The sequence below is a fragment of the Ctenopharyngodon idella genome, chromosome 5 (assembly GCF_019924925.1).
Source record: "Ctenopharyngodon idella isolate HZGC_01 chromosome 5, HZGC01, whole genome shotgun sequence".
NCBI lineage: Eukaryota > Metazoa > Chordata > Actinopteri > Cypriniformes > Xenocyprididae > Ctenopharyngodon > Ctenopharyngodon idella.
This window is the reverse complement of record NC_067224.1, coordinates 5,259,366-5,282,331: the sequence shown is the minus strand read 5'-3', so window position 1 is coordinate 5,282,331 and position 22,966 is coordinate 5,259,366. Positions and strand designations below refer to the sequence as shown.

The 22,966-nt window shown below is 37.0% G+C and overlaps 1 protein-coding gene across 1 annotated transcript in view; it reads right to left on the bottom strand.

Annotated features, from left to right (window-relative positions):
• Window positions 1-7,352: 7,352 nt before the first annotated feature.
• Window positions 7,353-22,966, bottom strand: part of hip1rb (huntingtin interacting protein 1 related b) — a 45,992-nt gene continuing 30,378 nt past the window's right edge. The window contains exons 18-32 of the mRNA XM_051894111.1: window positions 21,328-21,522; window positions 19,040-19,187; window positions 18,845-18,931; window positions 18,637-18,744; window positions 17,350-17,486; window positions 16,522-16,632; window positions 16,244-16,302; window positions 16,099-16,129; window positions 15,298-15,360; window positions 14,870-14,970; window positions 14,670-14,775; window positions 13,880-14,003; window positions 13,691-13,752; window positions 10,492-10,725; window positions 7,353-8,412 (exon numbers count right to left, since the gene is read on the bottom strand). Of these exons, the coding sequence (XP_051750071.1) occupies window positions 8,404-8,412; window positions 10,492-10,725; window positions 13,691-13,752; window positions 13,880-14,003; window positions 14,670-14,775; window positions 14,870-14,970; window positions 15,298-15,360; window positions 16,099-16,129; window positions 16,244-16,302; window positions 16,522-16,632; window positions 17,350-17,486; window positions 18,637-18,744; window positions 18,845-18,931; window positions 19,040-19,187; window positions 21,328-21,522 (1,575 nt within the window). The 3' untranslated portion in view covers window positions 7,353-8,403. The remainder of the gene's footprint in view (window positions 8,413-10,491; window positions 10,726-13,690; window positions 13,753-13,879; window positions 14,004-14,669; window positions 14,776-14,869; window positions 14,971-15,297; window positions 15,361-16,098; window positions 16,130-16,243; window positions 16,303-16,521; window positions 16,633-17,349; window positions 17,487-18,636; window positions 18,745-18,844; window positions 18,932-19,039; window positions 19,188-21,327; window positions 21,523-22,966) is intronic.

Sequence of the window (22,966 nt, the reverse complement as noted above, 5' to 3'; positions counted from 1 at the left end):
CCTGAACGTTCTGAAACAAGTAGTAACGTTTAGACGAATGTCCAACTAAAACGTCAGAATAAAACATGTCAAAATCGCTCCATGAACAATGTATAAACAATGTTTTTATGCTAACGTTTTGAGAACATTATTAAAGACCAGATAACTCTGAACGAACATTCTATTAATGTTAAAAAACGTTTGTTCATGACTTTGAGAGAACCTTGACAGAGCTTTCTGAGATATATATACAGCATCTCACAGAAGTGAGTACACCCCTCAGATTTTTGTAAATATTTTATTATATCTTTTCATGTGACAACACTGAAGAAATGACACTTTGCTACAATGTAAAGTAGTGAGTGTACAGCTTGTATAACAGTGTAAATTTGCTCAAAATAACTCAACACACAGCCATCAATGGCTGTGTGTTAAACCGCTGGCCACAAAAGTGACTACACCCCTAAGTGAAAATGTCCAAATTGGGCCCAATTAGCCATTTTCTCTCCCTGGTGTCATGTGACTCGTTAGTGTTACAAGGTCTCAGGTGTGAATGGGGAGCAGGTGTGTTAAATTTGGTGTTATCGCTCTCACTCTCTCATACTGGTCACTGGAAGTTCAACATAGGATTGCCAAGACCCTGAAACTGAGCTGCAGTGTATATATATATATATATACAACCTTTTATGTTAGCTATTCACAACATATTACACAACATATTGTATCACATTGCTTAAATACAACCCATAATAGAAATTTTACTTCAGTGAGTTTTTGCTGTGAAGAGGAATTGGATGTATTGATGTGGAACAATTCACGCAGTGAATTTAAATTTATGACAATACAAAACTATTTTCTTACAGAGAGTAGGACATCTGACATAAGAAGAGAGAAAAAAAAAACAGCAGTACTTCAAAGCTCATTTCCCCTCTAAATCAACTGTGATAAACAATCCCATGGCAGAGGAAAGAAAACTATATGCTAAATGTAGCATTATTAGTCACATGCAGTGCACCGTCAGGCCTGTGATGGTTGAAGTGTGACTGAGGTGGTGCTGGAGTTTTCCGAGCTGAATGAAATGGCTCACTAGGTACATTTTCCTGTGGTTTCACAGACTCATTCACCATCACCAACTAGTCTCAGTCGCACACTAAGATGGGCTGGTTTAAAATGATCTCCATACATATTTACACGGTTGAGGGAAAACAGTAATGGCATTCATACAGCTAGGCTGGGAGTTAGGAATGAAAAGAGAAAAATACACAGTCAGAGAGAATAAATAAAACATGCGAGTAACAGACAGAATGAGAGCAATGAAAAACTAAAGGAGGTAGATGGAGTGTGGGAATAAAACTTTGAGGTTGGATAAGGCCAGATTTCAACACTGAGCCTCTATTTTAGCCTGTGCCCAGCTGAAGAACACTGTTCACTCACCTTTTATCTTATGAGAGTGTGTTCTCTTTGAGCGAAGGCATGTGAAACATTTATTGTCTGGAGTTGTGGTTCAATGCCATTGCAGTTCTTGGCTCTATTCATGATGGAATGTTTTCATTAGTTAAACAGATAGTTCAACCCAAAAAGAAAATACTGACATTACTTACTCTCATGTCACTCCAAACACATGATTTTTGAAAGTCCAAACTACAATTTTTCATACAACAAAGGCATAGTCAGAAGTCACTGACAAGGTCTAAAAAGGTCTTTAAAAAAAAAAAAAAAAGAAAAGTTAAATTTAATTTGACTTGCATTCCAGGGTTTAAATGTGAATAAGAATTGAGAGCTATGGCTAAGGTGAAGTAACAACTTAAATTTTAAACTTACCCTCTAAAGTCTTGACCCTCCTGGAAAAAAATAAACCATCTTAAACTGGTTTGCTGGTCTTCGTTGCTCTGTTAGCTGGTTTTAGAGGGGTTTTGGGCACTTTCAAACTATTCAGGCAGGAAGAACAGTTAGCTGCCCAGTTGAACACCATCTTGACCAGTCTGGAGACTGTCAAATTAGCTTTTAGGCTGGTTTTTCAGCATGTGAAATATAGCACACAAGCCATATGGAATACTTTTACAGCTCCTTAATAAAAGTCATGTGATTTTTAAATGAAATAAAGATGAGTAAATAATGTTTGGGAGTACGGTTTTTAATAGCATTATTCTTACTGTTAATCGTTTCAGCTAAATCCACCTATGGACATTTTACTTAGTACCCTATAGCTCCGCTAACAAAAATATGTTCTAAGAACGTTTTATCGACGTTCCAATTAAGTTATTAAAACATTATTTCTGAATGTTCTCTGAGCATTCAAAACATCCAGTTTTTTTTTTTTTTTTTTTTTTAATGTTTTAAAAACGTTTTTTCTTGGTTATGCGAACCTTAAAGGAACATTCCTTTTGATCATTCTTCAAACATATGGGGATATTAATTTTGAATGTTCCCTGAATGTTCTGAAACAGGCAGTCACATTTAAAAACATTAGGCGATCATCGAACTAAAACATTTCAGGAAGAAACACTCCATGAACACAATGTATAAACAATGTTTGGTAACACTTTATTTTAGGGTCTTTTAACTAGTTGCTTATTAGCATGCATATTACTAGTATATTGGCTATTTATTAGTACTTATTAAGCACATATTAATGTCTTATTCTGCATGACCTTATTCTACATTCTTAATCCTACCCAATACCTAAACTTAACAACTACCTTACTAACTATTAATAAGCAGTAAATTAGGAGTTTATTGAGGGAAAAGTCGTAGTTAATAGTTTATATGTGTTCCCTATACTAAAGTGTTACCCAATGTTTTTGTGCTTATGTTTTGAGAACATTATTAAAGACCAAATAACTCTGAACTAATGTTCTGTTAACGTTACTGGAAGAACACTTGTTCATATGAGAGAACCTTGACAGAACTTTCTGAGAACGTTCCTTGTTAGGTGAGAGTATGGAAGCTTGTTTGAGTCTATATCTCACAATTCTGACTTTATTTCTTGCAATTCCAAGTTCATAACTCACAATTCTGAGAAAAAAAAAATATATAAAATGTGAGATATAAACTTGGTATTGCGAGACAAAAAAGTCAGATTTTTGAGATATAATCTCGCAATTAAAAAAAGGTAATTGCAACTTTTTATCTCACAATTCTGATTTTTTTTATATCAGAATTGTTGAGATATAAACTCACAATTACCTTATAAAGTCCGATATATGATAGATAAACTCACAACTGTGAGAAAAAGATAAGAATTATGAGATAAAAAGTCACAATTAGCTTCCATACAGATAATAAATATTTTTTTTTTTACAGTGTATCCCTTTGCGTTCAATTCTGTGACAGCTAAACATAAATTCTGTCTGAAAGTTAATCTCAGTATTTTAAAAGTGAATCAAGTCAATTTAGTTGTTTCACCGGCCAATGCATCACTCTATACCAGGGGTGGCGAAACATCAGTCCTGGAGAGCCACAGTCCTAAAAAGTTTTGCTTCAACCCTAATCAAACACACCTGAACAAGCCAATCAAGGTCTGAAGGGTTACTAGGGTCCTGTCCAAAATGGCACACTTCTATGCAGTTTCGGTCTTGTGGACTTACAATGGCTGCTGCGTGCGCGCGTCCGTTAAGTTCACGAGACCGTAGGGTGTCCAATTTATCAATTTTAGGCTTCAGAAGGGTGCTCGTGAGCGCCCAGTTTGTGGCTGATATGCGCCCACAATGCGCACTTTTGCTGAGCCCTGCACTGGTGTGAGCTCCACGGCAGACTTCTTCCCGACAGTCAAAGCGGCGTTACGTCATGAAAGTGCGGACACATAGGAAGACCCACAGGTGTTTAGGGTGTCATTTGGGACAGGGCCTAGGAAGCTACACGCAGGTGAGTTTTAGGCTGTGTCCCATATGGCAGCCTAAACCCTCACGGTCTTCCTCTGAGTCCGCACTTATGTGACGTAATGCTGCTTTGACTACCATCCTCTTTGATCAAGTCCTCTGCGTAGCTCGCAGACTTGCGGGCTCAGCAGAAGTGCGCATCGAGGGCGCATAGCGGCTGCAAAGGGGGCGCTTCGCGAGCTACCTTCTGAAACCTAAAATGATGAATGGGACACTCTACGGTCTTGTAGACTTAACGGACACGCGCACGCAGTGGTCAAGCAAGTCCACAAGACCGAAAGTGCACATGAAGTGCGCCATTTGGGACGTGCTGGAGTTTGCCACCCCTGCTCTATACTGACACCTATTGGTGCGGAAGAAGCATCATAGTTTTTTTTTTTTTTTTAAGGTGGGGAATAGTTACTAAATGCACCTTCTTCATACTTCTATAATCTCAGATAACTGTTGTACCTATCTATGATTCTGACATATGAAAGTCTCACAAAAACTGTGAGCTATAACAGTGTTCAGACATCAGCAGGTACTGTCAGTATAAACATTTAACTTTAGTTAATATAACTGTCAGTGAGGCAGAGAACAGAGAGACTGGATAGTATTTCTGATCTCAGATCCATCAGTTGTCCTGGGCCTTTAAATTTTAATGGAATTGTGTGCCCAGTGCCATGCCAGATGCCAGTCTTCTTCGCCCTGCATTACTCTCTGCATCACTGCGGGCCAACCTACCCGAGCCGATGGGACACCAGCTGTGACCCACACCACAGATCTGGGTCAGAAAGGAACCAGTTTAGAAAGCTGAAAATGTTGTTGTAGCTTTCTGTTGAAGTTACATAATAATAATAATAATAAATAATGAAATATTTTACTTAAAATATTTGGCCTAAGACACTGTAATAGGATAAAATAATAAATATAATTAACCAAAAATGATTCAATTGGATTCAGTCTCTATCTTTCTTTCTCCTTCCCCTCCTTGTGTGATAGTTTCATATCTCCTAAAATAAATTGTTCCTGCTTGGAAGGAGTTTCATTGTACAGTTTTTTTTTTTTTATGTTTCTCAGTTTGATAAAAGGTCCATCCCAGCAGGAATCATTTCAAACAACAGATGGGTATTTGGGCTTTTCCTCAAATACACTCACTGTGTCCGTGTCCATCTGGATGCACGTGAGTGCTCACAATCAATAAACTACTATTTCAAGCTGTGACCTACAGAGAATCTCCAAACTTCTGTGCTTTAGTTCACAAACAATGACAAAAGAAGCAGTGAAGGGAGAAGCAGATGGACCAAGGTACAAGGATTTTAATTTAGTTTGGTATCAGTTAATCTGACTTGAAAAGCAGAGCATTGCCATGTTGATTTGACTCTTTGCATTAATGTATTCCATTAACATTTGTAAAAAAAAAAAAAATGTTCGGCCTGAGAAAACCGCACCAAACATGGTGAGTGTGTGTTAGAAATCAGGAATGGTGAGAGAACATTGTGCTTGGTACATTTTTCATCTTCAAAACAAACATGGGTCAGCCGGGACTGCCGCACATCTCGTCTAACTAATGCGCGCTTCCCATAATTTTTACGGGTTAGGTCAGTAGGCGGAGAGTAGACGGTGTTTTATGGCTGTTCGACCACATGAGCGTTTACATGTTTACATGAAAGCAATCCGGTCGAATGTGTTTTGACTTCCTCTGGAAGTGGTTGAAAGTGGACAAGCTCAAAACACACCCGATTTGCAACTGTATTTTGCGTTTTTAGTATTTTGGGAAATCTGACAGCAGATTAGGCTACAGTTTGACAAATAAGAACTCACTCCACATAGGCCGACTCATTCCTTTATCTTCTCTTTTTCTCTTAGAAGAGATTCAAGGGACTAGGCAAGAAAGTTGCCTTGGAGACATGTAAGAGTGTGTGACAGTGAGATAGAAAGGCACAAAGAAAGAGAGGGAGAGCCTAGTGTGTGAGAGAGTGTGTGTGTGTGTGTGTAAGGTGTGTAAGACAGCCTGTAGTGTATGTGGTTCATGTATTTATAGTATCAGTAAATGGGGCCTGTCAGTATCCCCTCTAGACTTTTTTAAGATTATAAGAGATCAAAAATGTTTTGATGATGAACTTCTAATAAATCAGACTCAATAGCGTTTAATCAGAGCATATTTGAATCGAGATCAGCTATTTTGATTCCTTGTTTGCAGTGTGTGTGTGCTAAACCAAATATCATATCTGTATTATTCCTTACGCTGCATGCTTGAAAATCCACTGAAACCAGCAGAAGGTGGTAGATGTGTTAAGGAACATCTTACGTGATTTCTAACTAGTCCAAGCTGGTAATTAATTTGTCCAAGGTCAGGGCCTAAACAATAGACACAGAGGAGGATTCAAGATCTTAAAGCTGGTAAATCTAAATAAGTCATAAATTAAACTGTAATGCCCTGTAAAAGCTGATGGCAAATCTGTATATGATTAAACAATTTTGTTTCCATTAATTCTGTTTCCAAACAGCATGGCTATAAAACACATGTGGTACGTTACGTTAGTTAGCATTTTTATGACGCCTCTCTCTTGGAACAAAGACTGAGTTGATGTTAAACCGCCATCTAGCGGTCAAAGGAGACATGACAGCAATTCGTTTTAAAACTATTCTGAGACCGGAGTAAGTTGTCACACTTTTTTCACACTCAATTTTCAGGTGCGTTTTAATTTTTGATAGTCAGTTTAGGTATAGACACGTGCCTCAAAGGTTTAACTACAGAATTCTACGAACATTTACCTTCATTGTTTAGGAAAAAATACAGTGCATGGAACATGAAATGTATATATCGAGGGTAAACTGTCGCAAAGAGAACTTTTTCCTCTCCTGTATTTATTTATTTTATTTATTTTTTAACTTTTTGTTGTATGGAGAATTGTAAAATTTCCCTAATATCATAAAAACCTTATGAAAAAACTATTTTATACAAGTAGTTCATGCATTAACTAACAATGAGAAATATATTTGTTATTCATTTTTAATAAAAATACAACTGTTCATTGTTAGATCATGTTAGCCCAGGTCCATTAAATATTAACAGATACAATTTTTGATTTTCATAATGTATTAGTAAATGTTTAGAAGTATTTTTTTATCCTTAAACTAATGTACAGTAGTCAACTAATGTTAACTAATGAAACCTTATTGTAAAGTGTTCCCGTATATGTGTTATTTTAAGTTATTGCAGGGACCAGTCTGATTTACAGTACAGTAGCTGACTTCAGGTCATTTACTATGCTTGTGGGGACATTCATAAGATTTTTTTGTTTATTATTATTTATTATTATTATATTTTTTTAACTGCACAAAGCAGGTTGGTTCCAGCTTTGGCACCACATTTCTAGCCTCTTTGAAGAAATGATTAATCATAGTACATAAAATGGCATCCAGATTTGTATTATTATTATCCAAAATTGAATATTTTGCATATGACAAGTAACAATTATTTTGCATATGACAAATAAGTCAATTTCCAAATGTTTTTGTTCTTCAAATATTTATTGTTCATTTTACATTTATCACAAGGAACAGTCAAACATGACTAAAATATGTTAATATATATAGATGTTGATGTGTAAAGACATTGACATATTTTATTAAGACAGAGTGAAAAAGCAAAAGACATTTTTGTAAGACCCTAATTTAAAGCACAAAATCCCAGTTAAATAGATTCTGCATATACAGTACTTGGTAGATATGCACAACATTGCAGAATTATTTTCCACCATGTTAATACCCTTATGTATTTCATAAAATGGAGTATATTTTAAATATATTATATAAGAATCACACATAAAATAACGTTTGTGAATGCAAAGACAAATTAAAAATGCATTGCAATACCGTCATCTCTGATCTTAAAGGGATAGTTCACCTCAGTATGATTGTTTACTCATCTTTATGTCATTCCAAACCTGTTTGCATTTCTTATATCTGAGTGTTTTGTTGTTGTTGTTACTGTACAGTGAAAGTCAGGGAGATCCGAAACATTGCATGGACAGTTGAAATATTAAAATAAGTTAATAAGTTAAATTATAAATCAATAATCTGCCCCATAATCATAATTTGTGTGAAAAGGAATAAAAGTTGTGATTTGTAGGCCTATGTATAGGTATGTTTTTGTAGTGCTGCAAAAATGTACGCAGAGGCACGTTTTCCCATGAGCCCATGTTGGAATTTGCATTATTTCAGATGAACTATCCCTTTAAGCCAGACGTTATTTACTATTTGTCCTATTACATACTATGTGTATTGTAAATAAAATAATATCTATAATTTAAAAACGAAATGGTTCGTAACTGTATGCAAATGATGAACACCCAGTACTATATAGCTTCATATCTAAGATAAAAATAATCTGTAGCCTCTAAGGCACTCTCAAATGGAAAAAGGCAAAGGTCTCACATGTAACATGGTAAAACGTTTGAATGACCAGACATGGGAAAAAGAAAGACACATTTAATAATGGTTTCGGATGCATGTCAGTTTGATATTCAATGAGTCTTCAGATATCTTCATCCAGATGTGCTCACCTCAACTGTAAGAAATGGACAGACAGCTTTAGTTGATGAATAATATCATCATCGTAATAAAAACTAATCACAAGCCTATCAACTAGTTTCCTTTGATGACTAAAGTACACAATAACTTTTTGAAAAAATGATCTATAACAAATAACATAATTTTTGAAGGATCCAAGGATTCTTAATAGCAACATGTGTAGCTTCAAGAGAGCAACCATACACCTGTGCTGTTTTTTCTTTTATTCATTTATCATTTATTTTTTATCATATTTTTATTTTATATTTTTATAGCTAATTATTTCAGTTATTTCCTTGCTCTTGAAGTACTTATTGTTTAATGTTATGATTGTGTGCTTTCAAGAGGTATTTGTCTTCTTGAGTTGTCTCCAATTTAAGGTTTTTAATGTCACAGGTTAGTAATTTTCCACTGCTTTTCTTTTAGTATAATAACACTTGTTGGATTTGTGCTTGTCACACAAAGTACAGGATAAACTCCAGTTCAGAAGTTTTATGAAGTAGCGATGAAGCTCAGATGAAGTTTGAGCATTGAAACATACGCAACAAAGGTTATTCAATAAAACCAGCTACACTGCATTTTTTAGCATCACTTTATCTCCTGCTTCCTGCTATTTCACGGCTTCCTCTGTCAATCTGTCAGGCTGATAGAAGACTTTTAGTTGGTACCAGAAAAAAATAGTTTTGTAAACTGATTTTAGGCATTAGACAAGACTCGCTGTTAAAGGAACACTCCACTTTTTTTTTGAAAATAGGCTCATTTTCCAACTCCCCTAGAGTTAAACAGTTGAGTTTTACCGTTTTCGAATCCATTCAGCTGATATCCGGGTCTGGCGGTACCACTTTTAGCATAGCTTAGCATAGTTCATTGAATCTGATTAGACCATTAGCATTTCGCTCAAAAATGACCAAAGAGTTTCGATATTTTTCCCATTTAAAACTTTACTCTTCTGTAGTTACATTGTGTACTAAGACCGACGGAAAATGAAAAGTTGTGATTTTCTAGGCCAATATGGCTAGGAACTATACTCTCATTCCAGCGTAATAATCAAGGAACTTTGCTGCCGTACCATGGGTGCAGCAGGCGCAATGATATTACGCAGCGCCTGTGACCCCCTGCTTGCACAGGGAGCGTGCCTTGCAACCATGGAGACATTTGTGAGAGGCGCTGCGTAATATCATTCTGTAACTACAGAAGAGTCAAGTTTTAAATAGGAAAAATATCGAAACTCTTTGGTCATTTTTGTGCAAGATGCTAACGGTCTAATCAAATTCAATGAACTATGCTAAGCTATGCTAAAAGTGGTTCCGCCAGACACGGAGAACGGCTGAATGGATTCGAAAACGGTAAAACTCAACTGTTTAACTCTAGGGGAGTTGGAAAATGAGCCTATTTTCAAAAAAAGTGGAGTGTTCCTTTAACTGCTTTTGAGTATTAGACAAAACTGTTTTAGATACCATACAAAATAGACAGGATCTGGTAAAGAGACTGGATTACTACCTCTAAAGGGAACAGTCCCTAAATAAAGCTTAGGTGTCTAACATCGGTCTGTTTCTAATGAATTTTGGAGTAACAAAGTTGTGTGTGTGTGTGTGTGTGTGTGTGTGTGTGTGTGTGTTACTATCTGCGTCTGCCCTCTCAGTAGTATTGGGCACTAGCATTGAAACTATTAGTTGCTACTTATTGCAGTGGCAATATGATTAATAAAGTAATAAATCTCTTAAGTGGCAGAACTATTTACTGGAATCAAATCAGCTTACTAACAGGTTAGTGTGGACACCATTGTAACGATATAATCACTTATTCACTTCACTTCTCAGTGGTTTAATTGTTGTTTCTTGAATATCTGTCAATGAATCAACAGTGCCAGTTGGCTGTGATGATTGATTGTACACATGGCTTTGCATTACTGCAAAATGTTACTACTAAAAAAAAAATTACTATTCATTTATAAATTCACTTATATCTATAAAAGACATCTCCATGCAAAATATGAAAACCCCTCAAAGTCAATATGTAAACCTACATAGATGCTAACAAATGGAAAATTGTGTAACATTTACAAAAAGAGTGTTACCGTGCTTTTGGGTGGGATGTTGGGTTTTTGTGCAAGAGCTGGTTTCTTCATTAGAGTGGGTTTTGAGGGTTTGGGGGAGGACGGGCCAGCAGTCACATTTGGAGAGGCTGCCAGGCCGTTGTCCTGAGCCAGTTGTTCTAGAGGGACACCTGCTATCACATAGTGTTTCTTCCTCAGTTCACCCAAACGCAGGCGCTCATTTTCCAACATGGTCTCAAGCTCTAGAACCTTCACCTGGGAGAGGAAATAAAAAGCAAGGTTATATTATATTCATTGTGTTTATCTGCAGAAGTGATGCTTGGTTTCAGGTACTTAACACTAGCATTCATATTGGGGTGTTTTGTACAGATTTTTAAGAGTGAAATTCAAGCACTTTTCCTAAAAGTGTCCTTAACCCTTTAAGCCCTGAAGGCATTTTTAGAGTTGTTTTTTTCTTTTACTGAGTGACATGCACAAAAGTAAAGACTCATAATTCCAAAACTATAGCAAGGACAGTCAAAACGTGGGTATCTTTTCATAGAAAACCTTTTAAATTTTTAAACTACATTTGGACAGTCTCATGCTGAGAAACTGCTGATAAAAGACAAAAAAATAATTATACATATTTTTCTCATTTGATATGCAATAACTCAGGAAGAAAATAAGGTAGGAGGGAATTTTTAATTTTTTTTTTTTGGTTAGGTGCCTCTACATGTGAGCTGCATCTGGATCAAATTTTGTGCATAAAGTAATCAAAAGTCACAGCATTTTGGAACCAAGGTAGCCTTTTTGTTTATCCCTTGACACCTGGAAGCCATTTTTAAAATTGTTCCTCTGCGAGGAATATTTTGTGATCGACGCAAGAGATTATGTTGATTTTGGACTTATTTCAATCAGGAGCATCCGCTGTTAATAATGATTTTTTGCCTTTTTCTACGATCTATGCATGTTTCATGAAGTTACAAGTGAAAACGCCATGTGAAAGCTACATTTCATTTTACTAAGCTATGTGCGCCTGTGGAGTTTTATGTGTTGTAACTCCGTGAGGAATATCTCATGATCGACACAAGGCAGTAGTTTTGAAAAATGTTATTCTTTTTGTAGCTAGGTGGTGCCCAGGGGGGGCTACTCCATTTTAGAGAGACTTAAGGTTTAAGGGGTTAATTCAAACACCCTTTCTCTCTGATCTCTCTATTTGACTTTTAGCCTTTCATTTACAATCAATTTATTGCAGTTTCAAAATATAGAGTAACATGATTGCTAGGACACCAGAACTTATTAACCCCCCACTGTGAATGAATGAATGAGGCATTTATATAGTGCTTTCCTATGTACAACTGTACACCCAAAGCACTTTACAATCATATCAGGGGTCTCTCCTCATCCACCATCAGTGTGCAGCATCCACTTGGATGATGCGACGGCACCCACAGTACAACGGCGCCAGTGCGCTCACCACACACACCAGCTGTAGGTGGAGAGGAGAGAGAGTGAAAGAGCCAATTGAGTGGATGGGGATTATTAGGAGGCCGTGATTGGTAAGGGCCTATGGAGGGAATTTGGCCAGGACACCGGGGGTTACACCCCTACTCTTTACGAGAAGTGCCATGGGATTTTTAATGACCACAGAGAGTCAGGACCTCGGTTTAACGTCTCATCCGAAGGACGGTGCTTGTTACAGTACAGTGTCCCCGTCACTATACTGGGGCGTTAGGACCCACACAGACCACAGGGTGAGCACCCCCTGCTGGCCTCACTAACACCTCTTCCAGCAGCTACCTGGTTTTCCCAGGAGGTCTCCGATCCAGGTACTAACCAGGCTCAGCCCTGCTTAGCTTCAGTGGGCAACCAGTCTTGGGCTACAGGGTGATATGGCTGCTGGCCAGGCATAGCATTGCACATCAGTAGAGCACATTTCAACAAACTGCACAAGACCGTTATAAATTGACACTAAATACCTGAAGCAGCTGGAGGTCAACTTAGTGGTGTATACTAAATCACATAAGAGAATCAAACCCATGACCTTGGCATTATATATTATATGACTTCATGTTTCGAACGAAATTACGTCAACACGTCAAGGAAATCTGTGCTTATCTAGCCACTTTACGGGGACTTTAATGGTATTCATTATCATTATGTTGGCTTGACAAAGCATGGCAATAGCTGACCGACCGCTATCACTGTTTCAGTGAAAGTGTCATGTCAATCAAAAGTTCAGTGCCACAAGGCTTAGTCCTAGGGTCCTCTGCTTTTCACCTTGTATAATAGCTGTGCTGTCAGAACTAGAGTGTGTAAGCTGTCCTTACTGCTCTTTTTTTTTAATCTCCCAACAAAGAGGCTTGCTCTATAACTTGCTCTCATCTAGACTGCTCTGCAGCTCTTTGGTGTCAGAGTGTTTTGTGTGCTCTCACCTGCTCTCTGTTTCCCTGTCGGGCTCTCAGTCTGTTCAGTCTTGTGACAACGTGTGGCTCATGCCATCTCTCTGCCCAGTGATGCTCACTAGAGCTCAATCACTCTTTGGTTTATCATGCCTGGCTTTGATCTGGTGTACTACTCTATCTATGAGTGAGATTGCCCCATTTTTATTTGTTTGCTGTTTCAGGCTGCTCCCTCCTAACAATCTCTGCCTGTTACTGACCTTGTTCTTGCTTCATCCCTAGATTAACGCTGTGTGTGGACTGATCTCCTGGAGCTGACCTCTGCCTGTCTGACTACTATCATCATCCCCTGCTGAGCCGACCGAACGCACAGCTCGAGATACAATCCTCATTACAGACTTATGCTATGCAGAAGCCATCCAAAACTCCACTGACATCAGATATGGTGATGCATTAGATTTACTTTAATGCGGTGCATTTCGGATCACTGACTTTATGTTAAACAGGTCAGATTGGTTAGGGTGTGGGTTTACCAAACATAACGCATACAGAGCTTGGGTTTCCTGTCCTAAAGAGCTCATTATGAGAGGCATAGCAAATTGCCTAGACATCAGGAATCAAAGGAGTGGCTTGATCAAGTGGTGGATCAGCTGGTATAAAATGCAGCAGCTAGAGTGCTTACTAGAATCAATAAGTATGATCATATCAGCACATTAGGATAACTTTTGTTCCCCAACACTACTCCCTTACAGAAAAAGTATGTCAAGCCATATATGCACATAAACATCATCTTTACAATTTCATTAAGCATGTGACAAAAAAAGCTTGTTAAAACAAACCTGTGACTCCATTTCTTCTTTTTTGAGCTTAATCAGAGACATGCCAGAGAAGTCCATGGTGTCTTTATGTGCAAGAGAAGAAAAAATTAATTGTGTGAATAAAACATTGTCATAGAATCACTATATATTTTTTATTGAAGAGAAGCAGGAGGAACCATGACCCAAAAGCCCCTGTAACATTACACTTACCCTTATCCTCGATCTGTTCCAGCCCGGTCTTGGTGGACGCCACCACGTTAGCAGCCATCTCATTAACATGACGCGAGGCCTGCTGAAGAACGCCGAGCTTCTTACTGCCGCGGTCAGCTTTCACCTGTAGATGAAAAGGCAAAGATGTGAGGCAGTGCCTCAAAACATTCAGATAATAATAAAATGATAAAAAACAATTGACAGAGCAGAGATAAAACAAAGCAAATTTGACAAAATATGAAACACAATAGTTTGTGCAGGGCTCCAGACTGCAACAAAATGGTAAAGACAACACAGACAACACTATTATGGACCCTTTTTACATTTCTGGGTTTGAAACGCAGGGCAAACTTCTTTTGAGGCACATTGGAGACCACAGAAAATAATTATAATAAATATTGTGTTCCCATTTGCAAAACAAAAAAAATGCACTATTGCGTTTCCATGACTATGCACAAGAGGAAAAAATGAGAGATGGATTTTACAATTTAGTCTCTCCCTCTGTAACAACACCCTATCGCAGCAGTGTTTACTTTTTGTGTGTGTGTATATAATTTAATGCCAGGGTAATATAACGCAAAAGCATAATGTAATAAATGTGCATTAGAGCTGCACAATTCTGGTTAAATTAAGAATCACTTTAAAAAAAAATGTGATTAATATATTAATAGACACTTTTGAATGCATTAGAAAATTATTACACAGTTAATGCAGCGTAAATTTTTTTCTGATTGCGTTTGATTCTTTGCCCTATATATTTATATATGACATTCCGATATAAAAGTGTAACCTTGGAGGCTGCAACAAGCTGTGCAGTACTAGCAGCGATCTCGTGAGAGCAGACGATCAACTCCTCATACTTCCCAGTTTGCAACACCACTTTATCAGCAGAATCACTGTTGGAAAGGGAAAGCGCACATTCATTAACAAACAAAAAAAATTGATCATACATTGTATCATAGCTCTCGAACATGTAGCAAAAATACATACACCATCTGTGTTGCACCCCATCCCACAGCTTTGGAGGCAGAAATAAGACCCTCTGTCCAGCGAGAGTTACGAGCGTAAAACTCTTTCACCGAAGCTGCGCCCTAGAAAGATAAATACCAGCAATGCATGTTGAGGTTTCATTCAGGTAACACAAAGACACACAAGCTCATACACATTCACACAACAATCACATGTATATCAATACAAATAAAACCAAAGATTTTTCTTTAGAAATTACACATGCACAAAATGCATGGTATCAGAAACAGACTTAATATTTTAAGGTTTTAAAACTTAATTTCAGTCTGTATTATCAAATAGAACTCCATCTAACTTTAAAGTGCAATTTAAATCACCAAGGGCAACATAAGAATAAAACAATAATGGCAAGGATAATAATAATAATAATCATTTTAACAACACTTTACCCTTCCACTCTCCACAATCTCCTTTTGCAGGTCTGTGGATGCCAACACCAGAAGACGAATTGCCTGCAGGATTTTAACATTCAAATAATATATAAATGATACACACTAACTTTATTTTACAGTGTCCTTGTTATACATATTACATGTACTTACTACTGTAATAACAGTAAAGTATGCATATTTACAAACACTATCCCTATAGTAAGCACATGGTTAATTAATATTACTCAGTACTTATTTGTGTAACACACAGTAACAAGGACACCTTAAAATAAAGTACACAACAGATAGAACAAGTTTGTTTTATTCACTGAATAAACACTTCACTAGCTATGTTTCCATTCAAAGTTGCGCAAAATTGGAATATCACATAAAACATTTATACACAAAAACGACAAGCATCGTTTCCATCCCATATGTTCAAGAGAACAAAATCGTCCTGGGAAACGAACATTTGAGATGCTGTGCAGTGAAACTGATCCGCTGGTTAGTCCAGCTATCCAATTACATCCTCTGCTGAAGCAAAGTCATGTGAGTTTTTGTTGTGCATCGAGGGATTTATTCGGTAAATGTCGTCGTAGTTTATGCGGGTCTTCTTATCAGATAAAAAAAAAAAAAAAAAAAAATTATCTGCCTCAATTGAGAGCATTTTTAGAACTTATGCGCATTGGCATTCCATCCAGCGTTTTTTCCCCCCGCGATATCCCAAAATTTAAGCTGTATGGAAACATATCTACTGATGTAAATAGAACACCAAATATTAAATTCAAGCATCTATGATTCCATATGTTCTTATCTTACCTTCATAAGGTCAGTGCAGTCATTTAGGATTCTTGAAGAAAAATATGAAGAGAGAAAATAAATGCATTTAAATGGAAACATGCAAGCATTCTGTATATTAAATGAGTTACTGTATCAACTGGTTCCAGGCATAAAAATCACAGACCTTTCATTGACCTCCAGTTGGACACCAGTTGCATCCTTCCTGGTCTTACTCATCATTTCCTATACAGCCAAACAATTAAAATCAAGATCAAAACAAAAGATATACTATACTATACTAATACCCTCAATGCCTCAATAACAAAGCCTTAAAATTAATGTGAATATGAACTGAATATGCACCTCTGTGACCCAGTGTCAACACAAATACTAACATAACACTTCATGAATCTATAAATCAATAACAGGGCTGTGTACATGTCTGTGGTTATTTTTACTCACATCTATTCTCCTAACAGCCTCCTCAATAGCAGCAGAGGTAGCAGCCATTTCTTTATCCACCATGTCGCCCAGCTCGTCCTTACCAACATCTAGTCCTTTTGGCCTCAGATCCTGAAAAAGGAAAAGAAAATAATGCAAGATATAGAAGTTGGAGTAAAAGAATGATTGAGACATTAATTGTATAAGCATTTAAATATGAATATAAAATACTGTGTACTTGTTTGGGTGGTATAGATCTCAATATTTGTCATTTGTCAATATTTGTGTAAATGGCCACTGTTCATGCCAGAAACTGAACGCACATCTGTTATACTGTATCCAGTGTAGACAGCATCGGTGATTGAAATGGGTTCTATTAGCTTTTGACGCAGCGCAACGCTCACATCAAGTGTAGGTAAATGTCCGCTGTTAAGCGACCAGTGGGCGGGGCCTATGGTGCAATGATGTAAAACTATTCATTGATGTCTTGCTCTGGAGGAAGTCATATGTAAATGTATTTGCCTGTCTGATGTCACAAATCACACAATATTCAAAATGAGCTGTTTTTGGAGCTTGATTAAATAAATGCTTTGTTTGTAATGAGAAGGACGTTTTAAGCTATGAAACTGGCAGGATGTTTTTATGGTACAAAGACCTCTTATATGTCAAAAGATCAAGGCAAATTTGATTTCTTATGTCATGACCACTTTAAGAAAACTGCTGCCTGTGTAGAGTGTTCCATTTCAGTAAGAAGTATGCCGAAAGTAGCTGCCTATATAGACAGCAGACAGCAAAGCAGCACATTATGTTTTGGAATGGAGCTTGAGTGTTTGCTTTGTAACTTCTCACCTGTGCTATTCTAAGAATCTTCTGCACTGCAGCTTGAATCGAGGTAGGATCAGCCCCCTTTAGAGATGCTTTTGACTTAAGATTCCTAAGATACTGCAGGCTCTGGGTGGCACAACTCTTACAGTGCTCTGTCAAACCTATAAATAAACACACATATACACATACGCTGACACAAATTTACACCTTAGGCAGTTCTACAAGAGGAAATCTCATGAAAATATGTCCAGGTTCACATTTTACCCCACTAGTATCTAAAAGCTTTTGGATCATGGGGACCATTTTGAGTCTGACCTCTGTCATCTCCTGTCCAACTCTACCTCTCTCAAACCTACTTTTAAAGGGATAGCTCACCCCAAAAAATGAAAATGTTGTCATCATTTACTCACCCTCAAGTTATTCCAAACCTGTATGAATTTCTTTCTTCTGCTGAACACAAAATAAATTATTTTGAAGAATGTTGGTAACCAGTTGATGGGCCCCATTAACTTCCATAGTATTATTATTATTTCCATATTATGGAAGCCCATCAACCCTTTGGTTACCAACATTCTTCAAAATATCTTTTTTTGTGTGTGTGTTCAGCAGAAGAAAGAATACAGGTTTGGAACAACTTGAGGGTGAGTAAATGATGACAAAATTTTCACTTTTGGGTGAACTATCCCTTTGAGTCTATACTACTTACCAATAAATAAGATAAGGCAAAAAGGATATCTGGAATGATTCAATACATCTCAATGACTTACAATAACATAATAAATCCATACTGGCAGCAAAAGCAAGGGAAATTATATGAATGAACATATTAACAAATTAAAATATTGACAATAACCTGAAACCTTGATATCAATTATATGATATATGAGACCTTGATTTATGATTGTATCAGCACGCCCTAATAAAATAATATACAATTTAAATAAAATATTATTTTCACATAATTATTGCAATACAGTTATGAGTTGAGGAGGATATGCTTTAATTGCCATGAAATAATGTTTTGCTGCAAAAACAGTCCTCTTAATGTTAAAATGAACTATGATATTTCATTCTCTAATATATTAATTATGAATATAATATAATATAATATAATATAATATAATATAATATAATATAATATAATATAATATAATATAATTCTTTTGATTTTGGAGCAAAATGTCACCTGAACATGTTTTTGACAGTAAATCTGCACATAACAAAACCATAATCCATGGTAACACAGCTGTGGGTTTGTGCATATGTAAGTGTTTTCCACAAAGTGCAAGCTTTATAAGTGAGTGCTCTTACGGTCAGCTTGGTCAGTAGGGGCCATGTGTGCCGTCGCACTTCCATTGGTTATTGTGTCAGCAGCAAGATGAGAAAACTTGGTAAGAGCCCTAACCAGACCCCCAGCATCTGAACCAAAAAAAACAGGAAATAACATACAAGCATCAATAAAGAATTTGCAAACATATACAAAAACAAAACTGAGAGTTGAGTGAGAGACAGAACATACCCCTCATACTCTTCACATACTCAGAGTGGCCCGTCTGCACCTTATCAATGGAGCCGAGCGTGGCCTCTGCTCGGCTAATGAGGTAATCTAGTGACAGTCAATTTGAGGATGTTTTAATAAAATCATGCAGATCATCCACTTAATAAAAATGTAAATAATTGTTTGATAAAGTTTTTTAGGGATGAGTAGCAGTACCTGGGGAGCTGGAACAGCTGATGTGCAGAGGGTCGTCTAGTGTAGCGACAGCGTCCTGAATGATGTTCTCGGCCTCAGTGACTGTCGCCTGCAGCAGTGTGAACTGCTCATCCAACAACTTCTGCTGCAGCTGCTCCTCATGACTCAACTACAAACACATTGCACAAAAGTTACCTTTGCACCGTGCTGCTATATGTGTATAAAGCTACAGTGACCCCAAAATAGGGATGTCAATTTTCAGGAATTTTAATATTGGATTTTCATTAAAATTGTTACATTTAATACTGCAAAACAAATGTGGAGAAAATATCATATTCACGTAGTGGCGTTGGCTGCAACAGCACATGTATCCGTACCGAACCAAAGGGATACAGGGCTACGAATGATTATATTTCTTGCTTATAACCTCCAAATAGTTTGACCAAAAATCATGAGATTGGTCTCGATAGATTCCGTACAGCATACTGTACCAAATTGATCAATACATAATTTTCCCATGTCAACCATTTTGGAATCAGTGGTTAATATATATATAAATACTGTTATTTACAAAAGCACTGACATATTTTTACGAAACTTGGAATGTGTAACTTGGTGACGTTATAATACAACAAAACATTAAATTGGCTCTGACTAAAGAACCAATGGTCTGACTGTCCAAAATTTGCATGCAGTGTTTTTGTCTAACTTGTCAAAATATCATAGTTCATGATGACAGTCGTGTATCTTGAGAAACATGCCCGCCACTCTGAGCTGCATCCGAAATCATATACTTCCCAACTAAATAGTAGGCAAAAACAGTATGTGACAAAAGTAGTATGTCCGAATTCACAGTACTCATAAAAGAGTAGACAAAAACTACCCAAATGACCTACTACCAAAAGTATACTTCTGGCGAGATTCTTAAGTGTACATACTATGGACACTTTACTATCCCATGAGGCCACAGGAGAGGATTTGTGAATGGCAGTGAAGCGACGCATCTGACGCTGGTAGGTCACATGATAATGGACTAAATTAAATTCAGGATTAAATTCATACTACACACATTCATAATAATATTTTATATATATATATATGCAACACTTTGGCATATCTAGTATGTGTCATCAGCGTCATGTCTTGAAGTTACTCAAAAAGTTTCAGGACAGCGCCACCTTGTGGTCAAAAATGGCAATAGCTGTTGATTAATTTTGCCTATTGTCAGGAAAAGGAAAAATGGTATTGGTGCACCCCTAATTGCTAGGCAGGGCATTTCTAGGCAGTTGATAAGATTATATGGGTGATATTAAGGTGTTCTAGGATAGACAGTTACAGAAACATTGTCAGATAAACAACACACAGTCTTTCTCCTTTGTTTAATGATTGTGAGGAAATATTTTATTTATCCTACAGAAAACAATTGTAGAAGTAGTCTGAATACTATAAAAGTAAGATGTGTTTTGAAGGCCTCATGGCCAACATGACTGTGAGAGTAGTCACACGGGAAAGAATGGGATTTGAACTGAAGTTGCTTGCAGTTGGCAGCTGCACTTATAGTAAGTTGCTTCTTTGGTTACCCTTACAAAGAGTACAAGATTAATGAAGTAACTGTAGCGAAAGAGTTCAGGAGTACTGGGGAGATTCCAAGAAAAGAAAGGGAGAGATCAAATAAGATCATTGGTTAAAACTGTATGAAAGTGTGAATTGTGAGTGAGATGGTCAGATGTTCTGCAGGCTTATTTTGATTTCTGGAACTCTGCCTCCTGAGCTTCATTTGCAAGAAAGAGAAGACTTTTCTCCATGACAATTGCTTTGTGTCTTTTTCAGTTTTGCAGTTGTAGAGTGGGTATTACCCTCTTCACTAAAATAGTGTAGATATGGCACATTGTAAGCAAAATCCCACACTAAAATTTACTTCACCCTTTCCGAACTAATCTGTTTCTAGCGCAAGTAAGCAAATAAAAATTAAAATCAGAATAATTTTTTTTTTTTTGGGTTGGTCGATTTTTAAATCATTAAAAAAAGAGGATGCAACGCTGTAAGGTTTTTTCCATCTCCAATAGATAGGTAGATAAATAGATGCAGTTGCTTTTTGTGGGGAGTTGCCAAATGGTTTCAGTGGCATTCTGGGTTGCTAAGGTGTTCTGAGTGGGCGGTCACTAGCAGTTCATGTTGTGCTCTATACAATATAAACTATGACTTGGATAAAAAAAAAAAAAAAAAAAAAAAAAAAAAAAAAATGCAGTGAATTTGGCACAATATAGATCAATCCAAGTCTTCTTCATTAGCATAACCCATAACCCTACCTTCTCTTTGAGTTTGCTTTGTAGTTCTCCGAGCTCCTTGATGGTCCTGTCTCGCTCCTGCTGTAGAGTACACTCTTTCAGCTGAGCTTCCTTCTTCAGGGAGGATAGCTCGGCCTCTTTCTTACTCATAGATTGTGTTAGCCTATCCTTTTCTGCCAGAAGTGCAGCCATGGAGCTGTTCAGCTGTTCACCTGTCTGAAGGAAACACAGCAAATAAAAAAATATTGAATTTTTAAAAAGAATTTACAGCATAAACAGTTTCTGTTTTTTTGCTATGCCAATGTACTAGACAAAAAGAAAAAAAGAAAAGAAAAAGTAATCCAATCTCATTCAACAAATGCTCTGAAACATCTCGGTTACATACGTAACCCTGCTTCTCTAGTAGTGAACGAGACCCTGATTCAGTAACTGACACTATGGGAACACCCTCCAGGTGTGACGATTGTCTGAAGCCTGCATAGAATAATGGCAGTTATAATGGCATTGACTGATGGTACAAGCCTTGTCCTCTAAGTGCCAGTTACTTAAAAAGATGCGCCCACAACATCACTCCTCAGATTTTTAAGAAGAACACTGAATACAGTAACAAAGGAACACTATAACCCAGCGTCTTACTAGAGAGTGACTACCGGATTATAAGACCATGAAAAAACATATGTACAGACTAATCGGACAAAATGGACTGACGACTGTTCAAGCAGATAAAATCTGGTAACCGGGACTGAAGTCAACTTTCAAACTATAAAATCTGATAAAAGTGTGAAGAAAGGGCCAGCCTGCTGCCACACAAATATCCTCTAAATACACACCCTTAATTAAAGGTGCAGTAAGCAATTTCTGAGAAACACTGTTGATATTTGAAATCGACACCCAAACAAACACACCCCTCCCTTCATTGTTTACCCCCAAACTAGCGAACACACTATGCAACAGAGGCAACCACTAACAGCTAGCGAAAGCTGTAATTTAACAACAACAGCATACCTTTGTTCTGTGAAACAGCACAATGTTACTCATGTATACAGTAGTAACAAAGCAACCTGGACATACTGTACAGTTTCAGGCCTTCCCACTCTCTGACGTCTCTCCTAAAGCTCTTGCCTGATTGTAACCCTTCTTCTTCCAATAATAGTTTTCCACTTGTTATGAGTTAGCTGTAGTAATCCAATGGAGAACGCAAAAAGACGATGAGACAGAACAAACAAGTGACTCATGAACAACAAAAAAACAAAAAAAAAAAAAAAACAGTCGGAGATCATCCAGGTAACCACACACAATATTAAGAATCAATGGTTCACAAACTTTTGAACTGGGTCATTTTAATAAATTCAGCTATGTTTTTGTCTTATGGATTATATGTAAACATCTTTTCTGTAAAATATCTTACTCAGGACAGTACTAAATAAAAAATGACATGCATTTTGTATGATCTCTCTTATTTTGTTAAAATTTTGCACATTTTCACAGATTCTGCAAGTGGTTCACATACTTTTTCTTGCAACTGTATATACACCCCTATTGCTGATTGGCTACAGGCAGTGTTAATTTCAATGACGAATAATTTGTCATTATTTCGTCAACATTTTTTCACAGACGAAAACGAGACGAAAATAAAAACCAGTTTTGAATGACAAAAACT